The sequence below is a fragment of the Nerophis lumbriciformis genome, linkage group LG11 (assembly GCF_033978685.3).
Source record: "Nerophis lumbriciformis linkage group LG11, RoL_Nlum_v2.1, whole genome shotgun sequence".
Classification (NCBI taxonomy): Eukaryota; Metazoa; Chordata; class Actinopteri; order Syngnathiformes; family Syngnathidae; genus Nerophis; species Nerophis lumbriciformis.
The window spans coordinates 40,572,224-40,587,246 of record NC_084558.2 but is presented as its reverse complement, the minus strand read 5'-3'; the positions used below and the strand labels follow the sequence as shown (position 1 = coordinate 40,587,246).

Sequence of the window (15,023 nt, the reverse complement as noted above, 5' to 3'; positions counted from 1 at the left end):
TACAAAATGCTCCTAATGTGGACATATGTAGATCCTGAAATGGATCAATTCAACTTCCATTGTTTCCTATTGAGAAATAGTTTGACTTGTTCAAACAAATGCAATGTTTCTTATCTTGTACCTGGGCGTAAAGATGACATAAGCTCCAAGAAAGCGCGCTACACCTTGAACCATTCGCTCCAAAGTCTGCTGCTTGAGGTGAATCTAAAGGAGACACCGGAGTCATAGCGAAAAACTGTCAGAAGGTAGCGCACACGTGACACAGTGAACCTTGCCCGGGCCGAGACTCTCGAGCAGTCATGGGAAACTGTAGCTCTAAGAGGGAGAACAAAGAGAGCTTGATCCATGGGATGTCGCCGTTCCTGAGGCACATCCATTTTTTTTATAACCCTTCTTTCAGTCCTCAACTTGGGGGGGGAAAGTAGAGTGGTGGGAAGTTCCATTCTGAATGAAGCCAATAGTGTCTTTAACAGGCAAGAGTTTGGACATTTGCAACCATAAATGAAGAAAAACAGGCTTGCATTGTTTCTAGATCAGGGGTGTCCGAAATGTAGCTGCATACAGACAACAATAAATAATGCAGAGACCACTTTATGTAATATTCTTCTTTTTTGTTTACTTTAAATAACCTAGCTGCTTTGTCGTTGGATGTATGTCAAGAAAAAACAGCCTACATCAGACTATAGAGTCCGCTTTAGAGAGAGTAGGAAATAGAATGCCCTATGTTTTATTTTAGCCACCTAAATGTCCTACAATGAAGATAGTGTTTCCATTGGTCCAGCTGACTTGACTTTCTAACAAGATGACACCCTTGTCTCCCGGTTTTTATTCCCTACTGTTAATTGTGAGTCACAGTAGGCTGTAAAAGAAGGAGCTTTCAGTTGTTGTTGGGGAGAAGGGGGGGGCTTGTCAGAGGAGATAAAAGGATGTGGCCTCTTCGGGGCCCTGGCCAGTCGCTATTCAAGCTTCCCCTCCTTGCCCAACCGATAATTAGCAACACTGCGCTGTCAGCCCGCAGGCCCCGTCATCCCGATGCGGGGAAAGTCCCACCTTATTATTCCTGCAGCTGGCCTTGGTTGTTGTTCTTGCTGGCCTTTTGCTTCTGAATGAAACCCAAGATGCTCCGTCCTGGTGACAGGAGAGTTGACTCTAACGGCTTGTTTCCAATCCCCTTGCAGGTTCCACCTACAGCGTCCTGTCCACCATGCCGTCTGACTCGGAGAGCAGCAGCTCTCTAAGCAGTGCAGGTGAGTGTGGAAGTGGAAGGTTTCCTACCCGTCCATCAGGTGGTGCACACCATGGAATTATTGTGTTTTGAAGCAATTGAGACAGAATGCAGTGCACTACTTGGCATCAACCAGCAGAGGCACTGTTGAGGTTTTATCAGGTGTGTAACGATTAATCGATATATCGATTTATATTCCTAAGATTCAACAACTTCGATCTTTGTTCGCTTGGCTTCTGCAAGATATATATTCATCCAATATTGTTTTAAAAAGCAACATATCGATTTTATTGATACTAGAAAAAAGAAAACATTGGATTTATGAATGGCAGATTTTATATGAAGTTAAGAATAAGGTCGTTAAACGTCTCTCAAGTCTGACTGCCCGATGCCATCAGGCATCCAAACAAGAATGGCGGATACCTATGGTGGCCGGGAAAGGTCACACGATAATATCATACAGCAACAACACAAGAACTTTCAGCTACAGCACAATTGCAAAAGCCGCAAGAAATACAAATGTCACAACACAATATATGGAGCTGCAACACAACTTTAAGCTACAAAGGACGCGACGGACAACGGAAGTAAAAGCGCCGACAAACCAAGCTAAGGCGTAAGGTTAAAAACAGTGCAACGAACATAGTATATTATTCATATTATTGAAAAAGTAAAAAAAATATATCTATGACTGGAAAAGGGGTCAACTTGTTTCATTGCACCGTTTTCACCCATTGTGGTCTGTCGCTGAAAACTTGTCCGCTGTGAAGTGAAGTGAATTATATTTATATAGCGCTTTTCTCTAGTGACTCAAAGCGCTTTACATAGTGAAACCCAATATCTAAGTTACATTTAAACCAGTGTGGGTGGCACTGGGAGCAGGTGGGTAAAGTGTCTTGCCCAAGGACACAACGGCAGTAACTAGGATGGCGGATGCGGGGATCGAACCTGCAACCCTCAAGTTGCTGGCACGGCTGCTCTACCAACCGAGCTATACCGCTGTCACTTCTGTTGTGTCTTGTTATTGCTTTATGTTGTTGTGTTGTGGTGTTTGTATTTGTGGCTTTTGCGATTGTGCTATAGCGGAAAGTTGTTGTAGTAGCAGGTCAAATCGATGCTCATTTATTCTTGAAATATTGGGTTGCACTTAATTTCTCAGGCAAACCTACTGCTAATTCAATCTGAAGATATGTTTGGCACACTTTATTTTTGATATAGTAGATGTTTTTATGTTGAAAAACAAAAGAAAAAAGTGCAGGTAAGTCTACTTTTAAAATGTTGGTAACTTTACTTTTATTGAAAAAATTTGTAATGTTAAAAAAAAAAAGAGCAGAACATTTTTCCTCTTGTTAATTCAACTTAAAGTGTTGGTTGCACTTTATTAAAATAAGATGTGAATGCATTGGCCATTAATTGTTGTTCACTTGCTTGTTTGTATACATAATTAATGTATACCTCATTTCCTTACAAGAAATAAAAGGAACACTGGAAACTTCGACTGCAGGGTCCAGTATCCAGTATTTATTTCAAAGTCACACTGTTTGACACTGAATCGTTTCGGATCGTACCATTCTAAAAACGAATCATTACATCCCTAGTTTTTATACAGTTCTATACTCATTTGTTGTATAAACTCAACATGACGTTGCTTCATCCATGCTTTCAGATGTGAAGCAGTCAGGGGGAAACGCGTATTGTAAATGCTCCAATTACCCTCACAGTCTCTTACAGTCCCCAGGTGTGTGGTCTACAAAGGCAAATAACCGCAGTGGTCTAACTAGCAACCGCTTAAAAACATTGGTATTAACTAGGGCAGTGGTTCTCAACCTTTTTTCAACGATGTACCCCCTGTGAATTTTTTTTAAATTCAAGTACCCCCTAATTAGAGCAAAGCATTTTTGGTTGAAAAAAAGAGATAAAGAAATAAAATACAGCACTATGTCATCAGTTTCTGATTTATTAAATTGTATAACAGTGCAAAATATTGCTCATTTGTAATGGTCTTTCTTGAACTATTTGGAAAAAAAGATATAAAAATAACTAAAAACTTCTTGAAAAATAAACCAGGGATTCAATTATAAATAAAGATTTCTACACATAGAAGTAATCATCAACTTAAAGTGCCCTCTTTGGGGATTGTATTTATTTTAGTGTTTTGAAAAAAATAACTGAGCACATTCAAGAATATCGCCATAATAATGAGAACCGTGATCATTTTGGTCAAGATACCCGTGAAATGAAATTTTCATTTTGTTATTCCCTAATTTGCTGTTTAGCAATGTCACCACAATACTTAAACTACAGTAGTACCTCAATTTACGAGCTCAGTTGTTTTCATGACCGAGCTCGTAACTCAAAACACCTGTATCAAATCAGTGTCGCCCATTGAAGTGAATTGAAATCAATTTAATTGATGCTTGACCCCCTCCAAAAAATAAAAATTTTAACATGTAACATGCCTTTTTAAAAGGAAAAACAAACGTTTAGATAACAAATATTGTATTAAAAACACAATAATAGAATGGACTACAAACAACCACAGTAGTGTTTTTTAAAAGTAAATCATGTATTAATGCATGGCTTCTATGGTATGTCCTTTGAGCTGCTTCGCTTTCAAACACACCATCAGCAACTTCTCCATATTTTCATGGATAAATGTCTGCCGTTCAGATATTATTTTATTGTCCTTGGCTGGCATTATGACTCCCCCTGCTTCAGTATGGTGCAGACTGACACGCTCCAATTGCCTCTTCAAGTCTTTAATTCAATGAATATCATCTACTTCTTCTTCTGAGCACTGCCCTTTACACTAACTTTTAAGTTATGTCGACCTCTAGCTATATACTAATGTTAGCGAGTTAGTCCGGATGTTTAGGGGCGGATTTTCCGGGGTTGATTCTGGCAATCACTACACCAACTGGCGACGGAGAGGCTCGTAACTCAGATTTATGACCGCAACTTGACAACCAGAGACAACCCATATCTCAAAATACTCATCAATTAATATCCTTATTCTCTTTTATTACAAACAATTATTTCAGCAAAACAAAGTCAATAGTACACAATAATTAAACAAAAGCAAAAACTACGATATCAAGTATTACTCACTTACTGTAAATCATTTGGTTTTTGCTCTCAAAATCATCCTGTGTTCAGGGAATTATTTCCTAAATTTGTAACAAAAACAAAACAATTTTTGTGAAATAAAAGTACCGTATTTTCCGCACTATAAGGGGCACTGGATTATAAGGCGCACCTTCAATGAATGGCATATTTTAAAACTTTGTTCATATATAAGGCGCACCGCATTATAAGGCGCACCGCATTATAAGGCGCATAGAATAGACGCTACAGTAGAGGCTGGGGTTACATTATGGATCCATTAGATGAAGCTGCGCTAAAGGGAATGTCAACAAAACAGTCAGATAGGTCAGTCAAACTTTATTAATAGATTACAAACCAGCGTTTTGACAACTCTGTTCACTCCCAAAATGAATAAACAGCTGTTTTATTATTTTCCCCGAGGTAAAGTCAGTGACGTGGTATTTCGTTTATCTTTTAACAACAGCAAGGTATAACATGTGGAGGGGAACTTTTCCCTGATTCAATAAACAGGTAAAAAACAGTCTGATACTGTTACGGTAAATCAAACGTTAGTGCAATCACAATATAGTAACACTCGAAATAGTGCAGAGCAATAATAATATATCAAAAACTCAACGTTGCTCAAACGTTAATGTCACACAACACACAAAATAAACATGTAAAGCTCACTTTATGAAGTTATTCCTCACCCACGAATCCCTCGAATTCTTCTTCTTCAGTGTCCGAATTAAACGTTGGGCGAATACGACATCCAACATGTCCGGCTCTGTTTCGTCAAAGTCGTCATAAATGGAGTCAGTGTCGCTGCTGCTCTATTCCCGTGTTCTACTGCGCGACTGATCGTCTTAAGTTTAAACTCTTCGTCGTAAGCGTGTCTCTTAATAGGAGCCATTTTGGTGTCTTTACATAAACAAACAAATGGAAATGAATCGGAACGCCTCGCGCAGTCATATATCCCAGCATGCACCGCGCGCTTCTTCTTCTTCTATGGGGGAAAAGGAAGTCGGCGGCTGCTTACCGTAGTTGCGATTGATTAATTGATTGAAACTTTTACCTGTTGGAGGCTCAATATTGGTCCATATATAAGGCGCACGGGATTATAAGGCGCACTGTCAGCTTTTGACAAAATTTGAGGTTTTTAGGTGCGCCTTATAGTGCGGAAAATACGGTATACAGTATATATCATCACTTTAGCATTGGTCATATACTGATACTATCCGTGGTATCAACAATACGATTTATGGATTGATCCGCCCTCCGCTTTCGTGTAGGCTGGCCACTACACACAACAGTTGCTGTTATTTTATCCTCTCTCTACACTTTTATTAATTGACTTATTATTTTCCTTTTAATAGACTCCTTTTAAACTTTCTGCTGGAACACGGTTTAATCTACACTTATTCAAGTTTACAAGGTTAAAGTACCAATGATTGTCACACACACACTAGGTGTGGTGAAATGTGTCCTCTGCATTTGACCCATCCCCTTGTTCACCCCCTGGGAGGTGAGGGGAGCCCTGAGCAGCAGTAGTGGCCGCGCTCGGGAATCATTTTGGTGATTTAATCCCCAATTCCAACCCTTGATGCTGAGAGAGGTAATGGGTCCCATTTTTATAGTCTTTGGTATGACTCGGCCACGGTTTGAACTCACGACCTACCGATCTCAGGGCGGACACTCTAACCACAAGGGCACTGAGCAGGTTATTTCTTGGTGTTGTTTCAAGATGGATTAGCAATTAGCTATTAGCATGCCTACTCCTGACTTGCTCTGACTCGGTGTGTAACATATTTTATCCTTGACTACCATTGACGTAATAATGATATTTAAGATACTAAAAATGTGTTTTATTTCCCGCAATAAAGACCTAGGGGAGTAGCTCCACATTGTGTATGGAGTTTACACTTATCTGAAAAAGTATAGGAATAGCAGGAGCCTACCACAGTAAACATCAATATAATTTTGTTTCCTCTTGGCGCGTATCCCTCTATTACAGAGCTGGGCAAATATTTTGACTCTGAGGCCACATTGAGAGAAAAATTGTGTCTGGGGAGCCAATGTTTATGTGTGTATACATTTTATGTACACATTTAGCTGTAAAAATCTGCTGTACAGTATGTGTGTTTGGGTCCTTTTTTTTTTCAGGAACACTAATACCAAAAGTCACAATGTCCGATAGAATTCCCAAAAAGTTATGACAGGCCACCTCAGAAAAACTGAATGGAATTATACAGTTTTTTTTACTGAATGGGACACCCAAAATGTACATTTGGATCGGTAGGTTGTGAGTTCAAACCCCGGCCGAGTCATACCAAAGACTATAAAAATGGGACCCATTACCTCCCTGCTTGGCAGTCAGCATCATGGGTTGGAATTGGGGGTTAAATCACCAAAAATGATTCCCGGGCGCGGCCACCGCTGCTGCTCACTGCTCCCCTCACCTCCCAGGGGGTGATCAAGGGTGATGGGTCAAATGCAGAGAATAATTTCGCTACACCTAGTGTGTGTGTGACAATCATTGGTACTTTAACTTTAAAAATAAAGAAAGTGAGATTTACACTATTAACTATGAACAATAAAACACTGAATATTAACGTTATATGAACATCGCTCCTCTTTTACTTAGTGGTTGGAGTGTCCGCCCTGAGATCGGTAGGTTGTGAGTTCAAACCTCAGCCGAATCATACCAAAGACTATAAACATGGGACCCATTACCTCCCTGCTTGACACTCAGCATCAAGGGTTGGAATTGGGAGTTAAATCACCAAAAATGATTCCTGGGCGCGGCCACCGCTGCTGCTCACTGCTCCCCTCACCTCCCAGGGGGTGATCAAGGGTGATGGGTCAAATGCAGAGAATAATTTCGCCACACCTCCTGTGTGTGTGACAATCATTGATACTTTAACTTCTCAGACCAGCTCCTCGATAGTAGTGTACCTTTTACAATCAAGCAAAATACAACAAAAATGTAACAAACAGCAAAATATGAATGCAAAGGGTAATAAACACCTGCAATATTATATATTATAACTTTTATGCAGAAATTTGTTGTAAAAATCTGCTTCCGCATCTGTTCCTGACACATGTTTCGGTCTGGCTGCTCTGAAAACAAACTCCGCCCACTCTGCTTTGTTCCTCGTCTGAGCTGCTGTGACGTAGATTACCGTAATAACTCCTATAACACTCAAAAGCACAGATTTCGACCATTGAAATACTTTCTATAGTTCAAGACTTACGGTAATTTAAAAACAGCACTGCACATCGTAATGGCGCCTACAGTTTTGATGTTAAAGGTCTAAAAAAATTATGTAGAACGTCCGGCAGGCCAGATTGAAAATCTTAATGGGCCGCATGTAGCCCGTGGGCCGTGTTTTGCCCAAGTCTGCTCTATTACAAGCAGCAGACATGCTCCTTTCCACCAAGCTGGACACTTGGTGGGGGTGCCAAAAAGTGGACAAGATGGCGGCCTTCTTAACTTTTGTTGACGTAAACGCCAACACGTTGATTACCAAACTGCACTCCAGAAAGAGGACAGTATATATTAGCCACTGGCCGTCCCCTGTTCAGACAGAGCACATGCTGGTGATTACACAGGCGTGAGAGGGATTTAGTTACGCTACACACACACACACACACACACACACACACACACACTAGTAGAGACCTGCTTTTTAGTCCCCCCCACTTTGACTGTGCTGACTGAAATAGAAAGTGTGCTTTTGATTGTGGTAACAGGAAGTTATGCTTACCGGTACATGGGCGTACGGGAGGAGAATTAATCACAAAAATTAGTTAGGTCACAGTCAAGAGATCGAAGGTTTGAATCTGAGTGGAGTTTGCATGTTCTCCCTGTGCTTTCATGGTTGGCCTTTCTACGTACCAAAAACATGCACATTAGCCTAAATCAGTGCTTTTCAATTATTTTCAGTTAGGAAGAAGAAAATATTTTCGGCACCCCCTGCCCCCACTATCTGTTGCGACTTTAAAAAGTATAATTTGTCGATAAAACATTGTGTAAGTACACCTTCGCATGCCAATGTGCCCTTATTAACCTTAAAGAAAACAAAACAAGACGAAAGGAAAGGAATAATTATAAACTTGCAACAAAGAATAACTTTACCAACATTGCTTTTTAGTCTTTAACGGAAAATATTTAAAGTGCATCAATTTACATAAAATAAAATAAAATGTCATCCTTATTAAACAATAAAATGTTTTGACTGACTTGAGCCATTTGATACTAACAATGTAAATTAAATAAACTTAATGTCAATGAATTCATGTTGATCAGCAACCTTAATAGCTCAGGAGCACGGTATAGCTCGGTTGGTAGAGTGGCCGTGCCAGCAACTTGAGGGTTCCAGGTTCGATCCCCGCTTCCGCCATCCTTGTCAATGCCGTTGTGTCCTTGGGCAAGACACTTTACCCACCTGCTCCCAGTGCCACCCACACTGGTTTAAATGTAACTTAGATATTGGGTTTCACTATGTAAAAGAGCTTTGAGTCTCTAGAGAAAAGCGGTAAATAAATATAATTCACTTCGATTCACTTCAATGCAGTATATAAAACATTTTAACTTACAAAACAAAAATTTTAAAAAACAATCTGTGCTTATTTTTTTTCAAATAAATCAAAATGAGTTAGTTAGGATTATTGGTTACAGTGCACATTTTTTTTCTAAACGGGGTTTGATGCATGATCCTGATAAAGCACTTTACCCAGGGATCACACACTTGCATGGGTGGTCTTCCCACATACCAAAAACATGCACATCAGTGTTCTCAATTATTTTTCTGTTAGGCCACCCCACCCCAGGAAGAAGAAAACATTTTGCCACGGCTATATATAGTATAATTTGTCTAGAAAGATTGTTATATGTACACCTCTACATACCAATGTATCCTTATTAACATTAAAGAAAGCAAAAACAAACAAAAGGAAATAAATATAGATCAGCTTGCAACAAATAACTTTATTAACATTTGTTTTATATAGTCTGTAACAGAAAATACTTAAAGTGCATCAATTTGCCTGAAATAAAAAAATAAAATGTTTTGACTGACTTGAGCCATTTGATACAGCGAAATAAAATTAAATAAACTCAATAAATAATTAAAGGGGAGCATTATCACAATTTCAGAAGGGTTAAAACCATTAAAAATCAGTTCCCAGTGGCTTATTTTATTTTTCGAAGTTTTTTTCAAAATTTTACCCATCACGCAATATCCCTAAAAAAAAGCTTCAAAGTGCCTGATTTTAACCATCGTTATATACACCCGTCCATTTTCCTGTGACGTCACATAGTGATGCCAATACAAACAAACAGCAAGGTATAGCGACATTAGCTCGGATTCAGACTCGGATTTCAGCGGCTTAAGCGAAATTGAAGAAGAAACTGAAGCTATTGAGCCATATCGGTTTGAACCGTATGCAAGCGAAACCGACGAAAACGACACGACAGCCAGCGACACGGGAGAAAGCGAGGACAAATTCGGCGATCGCCTTCTAACCAACGATTGGTATGTGTTTGTTTTTAAGTGTTGTAATGTTTTTAAGCTAAATTATTGGTAAACACAGTTTATGTATAATAATTTACGTAAAACCGCGAGTAATGAATAAAGTTTTTGTCAATTAATATATTCTGTAGACATACCCTCATCCGCTTTCTTTTCCTGAAAGCTGATCTGTCCAGTTTTGGAGTTGATGTCAGCAGGCCAGGGAAGCTAGGGTCGATATTCTTCTTTTGATCATCTTCGGTGGCTTAAGGGACGGTAGAAGCGGTGTGAGCCAAGACATCCAGGGGGTTTAGCTCGCTCGTCTGCGGGAACAAACTGCTGCGATTGCTTGCCGTGCTACCGAGGTCCTTTGTCCCTGAATAGCTCACACACTCCGGCAGATTCAATGGGGGTCTGGCGGCAGATTTCTTTGACTTTATCGTTGGAAATGCATCTGCTTTGAGTGTCGCAGGATATCCACACATTCTTGCCATCTCTGTCGTAGCATAGCTTTCGTCGGTAAAGTGTGCGGAACAAACGACTGACCATTTTCGTCGGCTTTCCCCACACCCTCATATTTTGAACAACATTCGTCCAATTTCTTGCCACTTTCGCATCTTTGGTTCACTGGTGCAACTTGAATCCGTCCCTGTTCGTGTTGTTACACCCTCCGACAACACACCGACGAGGCATGATGTCTCCAAGGTACGGAAAACAGTCGAAAAAACGGAAAATAACATAGCTGATTTGATTCGGTGTTTGTAATGTGTTTGAGAAAATGGCGGATTGCTTCCCGATGTGACGTCACGTTGTGACGTCATCGCTCCGAGAGCGAATAATAGAAAGGCGTTTAATTCGCCAAAATTCACCCATTTAGAGTTCGGAAATCGGTTAAAAAAATATATGGTCTTTTTTCTGCAACATCAAGGTATATATTGACGCTTACATAGGTCTGGTGATAATGTTCCCCTTTAATGCTGATCAGCATGTTGATAACTCAGGAGCACAATACAGTACTTTAACCTACAAAACAAAAACAAATAAAACAATCTGTTGTGCTTATTTTTATTTATATTAATCAAAATGACTAAGTCAGGATTAATGGCTACAATGAGCATGTTTTTCAGTGCACAGCTTTTCTAAGCGGGGTTTGAAGCATAATACTGATAAAGTATTCCCCCCGGCATCGCAACGCCCAACTATTTGAGAAGAACTGGTCTAAATGGAGAGTGTAAATTGTCCATAGTTGTAAAAGTGAGTGTGCTTGGTTGTTTGTCTGTATGACCAGTTTAGGATGTATCTCCTCTTTTGCCCTAAACGTCCCCTGGCTTCTGCTCACCCCTGACCCTAAAGTAGTGATTCTCAACCGGTGGGTCGTGGCTCTTTGCTTGGTTGAGATGTGAAGTTTGCCAACAAGTCACATCTTTTCTACGGCTCTTTTTAAGTGAAATGATGAGAACCGATTTGCAGTTTCTCGAGCATCACAGCAAATGAGAATATCCTGCAAAAATTCACTAGTTTTAAGAGTTCAACAAAAGGCTCACAAAGTTTTTGCAATACTTTTTGATTAAAATATGAACCAGTAGTTTGAAATATTGAACTTAGTGACATTTTTTCAAACTTTAGGATTTTTCTTAGCTGATGATTAATACATTAGGAAATACATTCTGTGTGTGGTGATGACCAATTTAGGGTGTCTCTTGTCATTAAGCCAGTCCTTCTCAAATAGTGGGGTGGGCCCCAAAGCGGGGGCGGGGTGGTGGTGGGGGGTTGTGACCTCGGGGAACATACTTTATTTTGCCGTACTACAATGTGACAAAGCGTATGTAGTGTTTGACTTCACTTTGACTACGGTGGGAAATGAGGAAAGATTGGTGTGTTAATGTTAATAAGGATACAATGTTGTGCAGAGGTGTACTTACAGTAATTTTATAGACAAATGATACTATATATAGTCGTGGTAGAGCAGGGGTGTCAAACGTAAGGCCCGTGGGCCGGATCAGGCCTACTAACAGGATTCATCCGGCCCGCGAGATGAATTTGCTAAGTGTAAAAATGAGCCAAAATTTTTTAATGAAAGAAACTGCTGCTCTAAATGTGTCCACTAGATGTCGGAATAGCAATTCTTTGTATCTTTGTAGATTATGCTACATATTAGGGCTGGGCGATATCGCGGGTTTGTCTCTGTGCGTTATAGAAAATGACTATATCGTGATATTCGAGTATACGTTCTCACGCAGTTGCTTTTAGCTGCTGGCATTACACTACAGGCTCTCCTCGCTCTTTCCTGTGTCTCCTTCTCACAGACAGACAAGCGCACCTTCTTACACACGTCACATACTGTCACGACATACGTCACATACGTATACGCCCTCGCGCAGCAAAGAGGTAGCAGCATGGGTAACGTTAGCTGTGCGAGTGGTAATACGAAAGAGAGAAGGTGCGAATCTGGTAACAAATGAAGGAATAATTAATTCCCCCAAAAAACAGCAGGGGGTCCATCATCTGGCGGTGGTTTGGCTTCAAGTGGGAATATGTCGAACAGACAACCGTAATTTGACAAGTGTGGGGCAAAAGCGTGGCTATAAAAAGTAGCATTACTGCTAATATGTAGCATCATTTGAAAAGTCACCTGCTAGAGAATGAAGAGTGCTTGAAACTCCGCATGTCAACATCTCCGTTCAGTGCCCCACCATCAAAATGCCGAGGCAAACATTTCCAGATCAACACCGTATGAAAAAAAATAGTGATTTTTTTAGTTGTGATTTCCTTCTCTGCATGAAAGTTTTAAAGTAGCATATATTAATGCAGTATGAAGAAGAATGTTTTAATGTAGACACATAGAATCATCATACTGCTGTGATTATATGCATCAAGTGTTCATTCAAGGCTAAGGCAAAATATCGAGATATATATCGTGTATCGCGATATGGCCTTAAAATATCACGATATTAAAAAAAGGCTATATCGCCCAGCCCTACTACATATGTAAAAAACAAAAACAAAAAAACATATGATGTTAGTGCACCAGTCGAGAAAAATTAGCAAACGACATAAATAACATCCTGTAATTTGATTTTGGTATTATTTTTTTAATCTTTATTGATTGAAAATTAGCACCAATGAGTTGACTGAAAGTATAAATAACGACAAATAAAGATACTATTAACCGCAACATGTAAGTGTAAAAAACCCCATCAACATTATGATTTGTAAATTTTCAGAATGTGCTTTTTCTATTTTTAAACAAAGAAAACAATCTGAAGTTGTCTTTATTTTTAAGTTATCGTGCCGTGATTTTACCAGACCGGACCACTTGGGAGTAGATTTTTCTCCATGTGGCCCCCCCATCTAAAATGAGTTTGATACCCCTGCGGTAGAGAGTGGGAGGGGGTGACTTATTTTCTTTCTTCCTAGGGGGGGGGCATAACAGAGAATGTAATGTATTAAGGGGTGATGGTGGACCCTGAAGCCACACCAGTTGAGAACCACTGCCCTAATTAGAGAAGGCTGTCTGAAAGGTATGGAGGTGACTATTGTGCTGCTTACACTTGCAGGTACGCCCACTCCGGCCTCCTCGCCGCCGCTCGCCCACACTGACAGCCACCGGGCGCTCGGGAACATGGACACCGTCCTGTTGCAGCTTCGCCACGTGACCCGGGAGAGGGACGAGCTGCGCAAGCGTCTGGCGCTTTCCTCACCTGGAAGCACCTTTGACGACTGCAGGTACGATTGCCATCTTATCCACTCCCGTCTTTGTTTGTTTGTGCGCAGCGGTCTGACGTGACACCGCTCACTCGAATCAGACCATGAGGGGCTTTAAATTGTATTGCCTGCAATGTTGACGTCTTGATGCATCGCTGTGTATAGGCCCAACTCGAAAGCAGCTCATGACTATGAACGCCTGAAGCTGCAGTGTATGAAGGCCATGGCCGACCTGCAGTCCCTGCAGAACCAGCACAGCACCACCCTCAAGAGGTGCGAGGAGGCGGTGAAGAAGGCCGACTTCTACCAGTGAGTGCACAGCCACTCGTGGGATGTACAGTATGTGTGTAAGGGGCGGGGGTGTTTACATTTTCTAAAAGGCGGCACTTTAGCGCTGCTCAGCCCGCGGGGGCTTTTTAAGCTACGAGTTCAGCTCCCGCGCTGACATATTCACAGATTGCATGGAACAGATTTTATTTTGGTGATGGTAGTAGGGATGAACTTGTCATAGAGAACTGCAAGCTGGTGCGTTAAGCCTCCCTGTAAGAAAAAAAATCCTCATCAACCTAATTTCATTTTTATGATAGTTGAAGAAGAAGAGGGAAAAAAAAGGGTGCCACAAAATTACGGGATGAATTGAACATGTATTTGTCTGATTTTTTGTTACTGTATAGAGTTCTACCAAGTTCCTACATGGTACTTTGAGTTTAACTGCCTCACAATATAGTCACATGTTTACTCTCTCAATCATCAATCAATGTTTATTTATATAGCCCTAAATCACAAGTGTCTCAAAGGGCTGCACAAGCCACAATGACATCCGCGGTACAGAGCCCACATAAGGGCAAGGAAAAACTCACAACCCGGTGGGACGTCGATGCGAATGACTATGAGAAACCTTGGAGAGGACCGCGTAACTGGGTTCCATAACTGGAGCCAACCACACAGGTTGAGCCCATTCCAGGTAGCACAGTCCAGTCATTACAGCCTAAAAGTTTGAACAAAGCAACTGGTGCCACAAAACTCAGATGTACTGAGAGACCTCAAAGAGAAATTAAAAGCTATTTAGAGAATGAGGTACGAAAAGATGATGGATGTGAGGATGTGAAGTGGGAGATTGAGAATGGAACTAAACGTGTGTGTGAATCGTCTGATAAGCCGAGTGAATGTGACAAGGTCACATTCAATCTTTATTTAATATCATATCAGTTATTTATGTTTACAAACCTTTTTATTTGCACATCTTTTTGTTTAATTGCATAAAAAATACACAAACTTATTTCCATATATGTATTGCTCCAATGTCGTAAGTAAAAAAAGAATAACTATTGACCCAGAAATCATTTTTAAAATGTGAACTGCCCTATAGAAAACATCAATTTAGGATTGTTGTCCCAGGGGAGACCGGATGCAATGGACGTCGAGTGGGTCTGACATAATATTGTGAAAGTCCAGTCCATAGTGGATCTAACATAATAGTGAAAGTCCAGTACAGT

At 40.5% G+C, this 15,023-nt stretch overlaps 1 protein-coding gene across 2 annotated transcripts in view; it reads left to right on the top strand.

Moving 5' to 3' along the window:
* Positions 1–15,023, top strand: part of LOC133610391 (disks large homolog 5-like) — an 81,804-nt gene that overhangs the window by 17,242 nt on the left and 49,539 nt on the right. For both annotated transcript variants that reach the window (XM_061966594.2, XM_061966595.2), the window contains exons 2-4: positions 1,179–1,247; positions 13,380–13,548; positions 13,693–13,836. In XM_061966594.2, the coding sequence (XP_061822578.2) occupies positions 1,179–1,247; positions 13,380–13,548; positions 13,693–13,836 (382 nt within the window). The remainder of the gene's footprint in view (positions 1–1,178; positions 1,248–13,379; positions 13,549–13,692; positions 13,837–15,023) is intronic.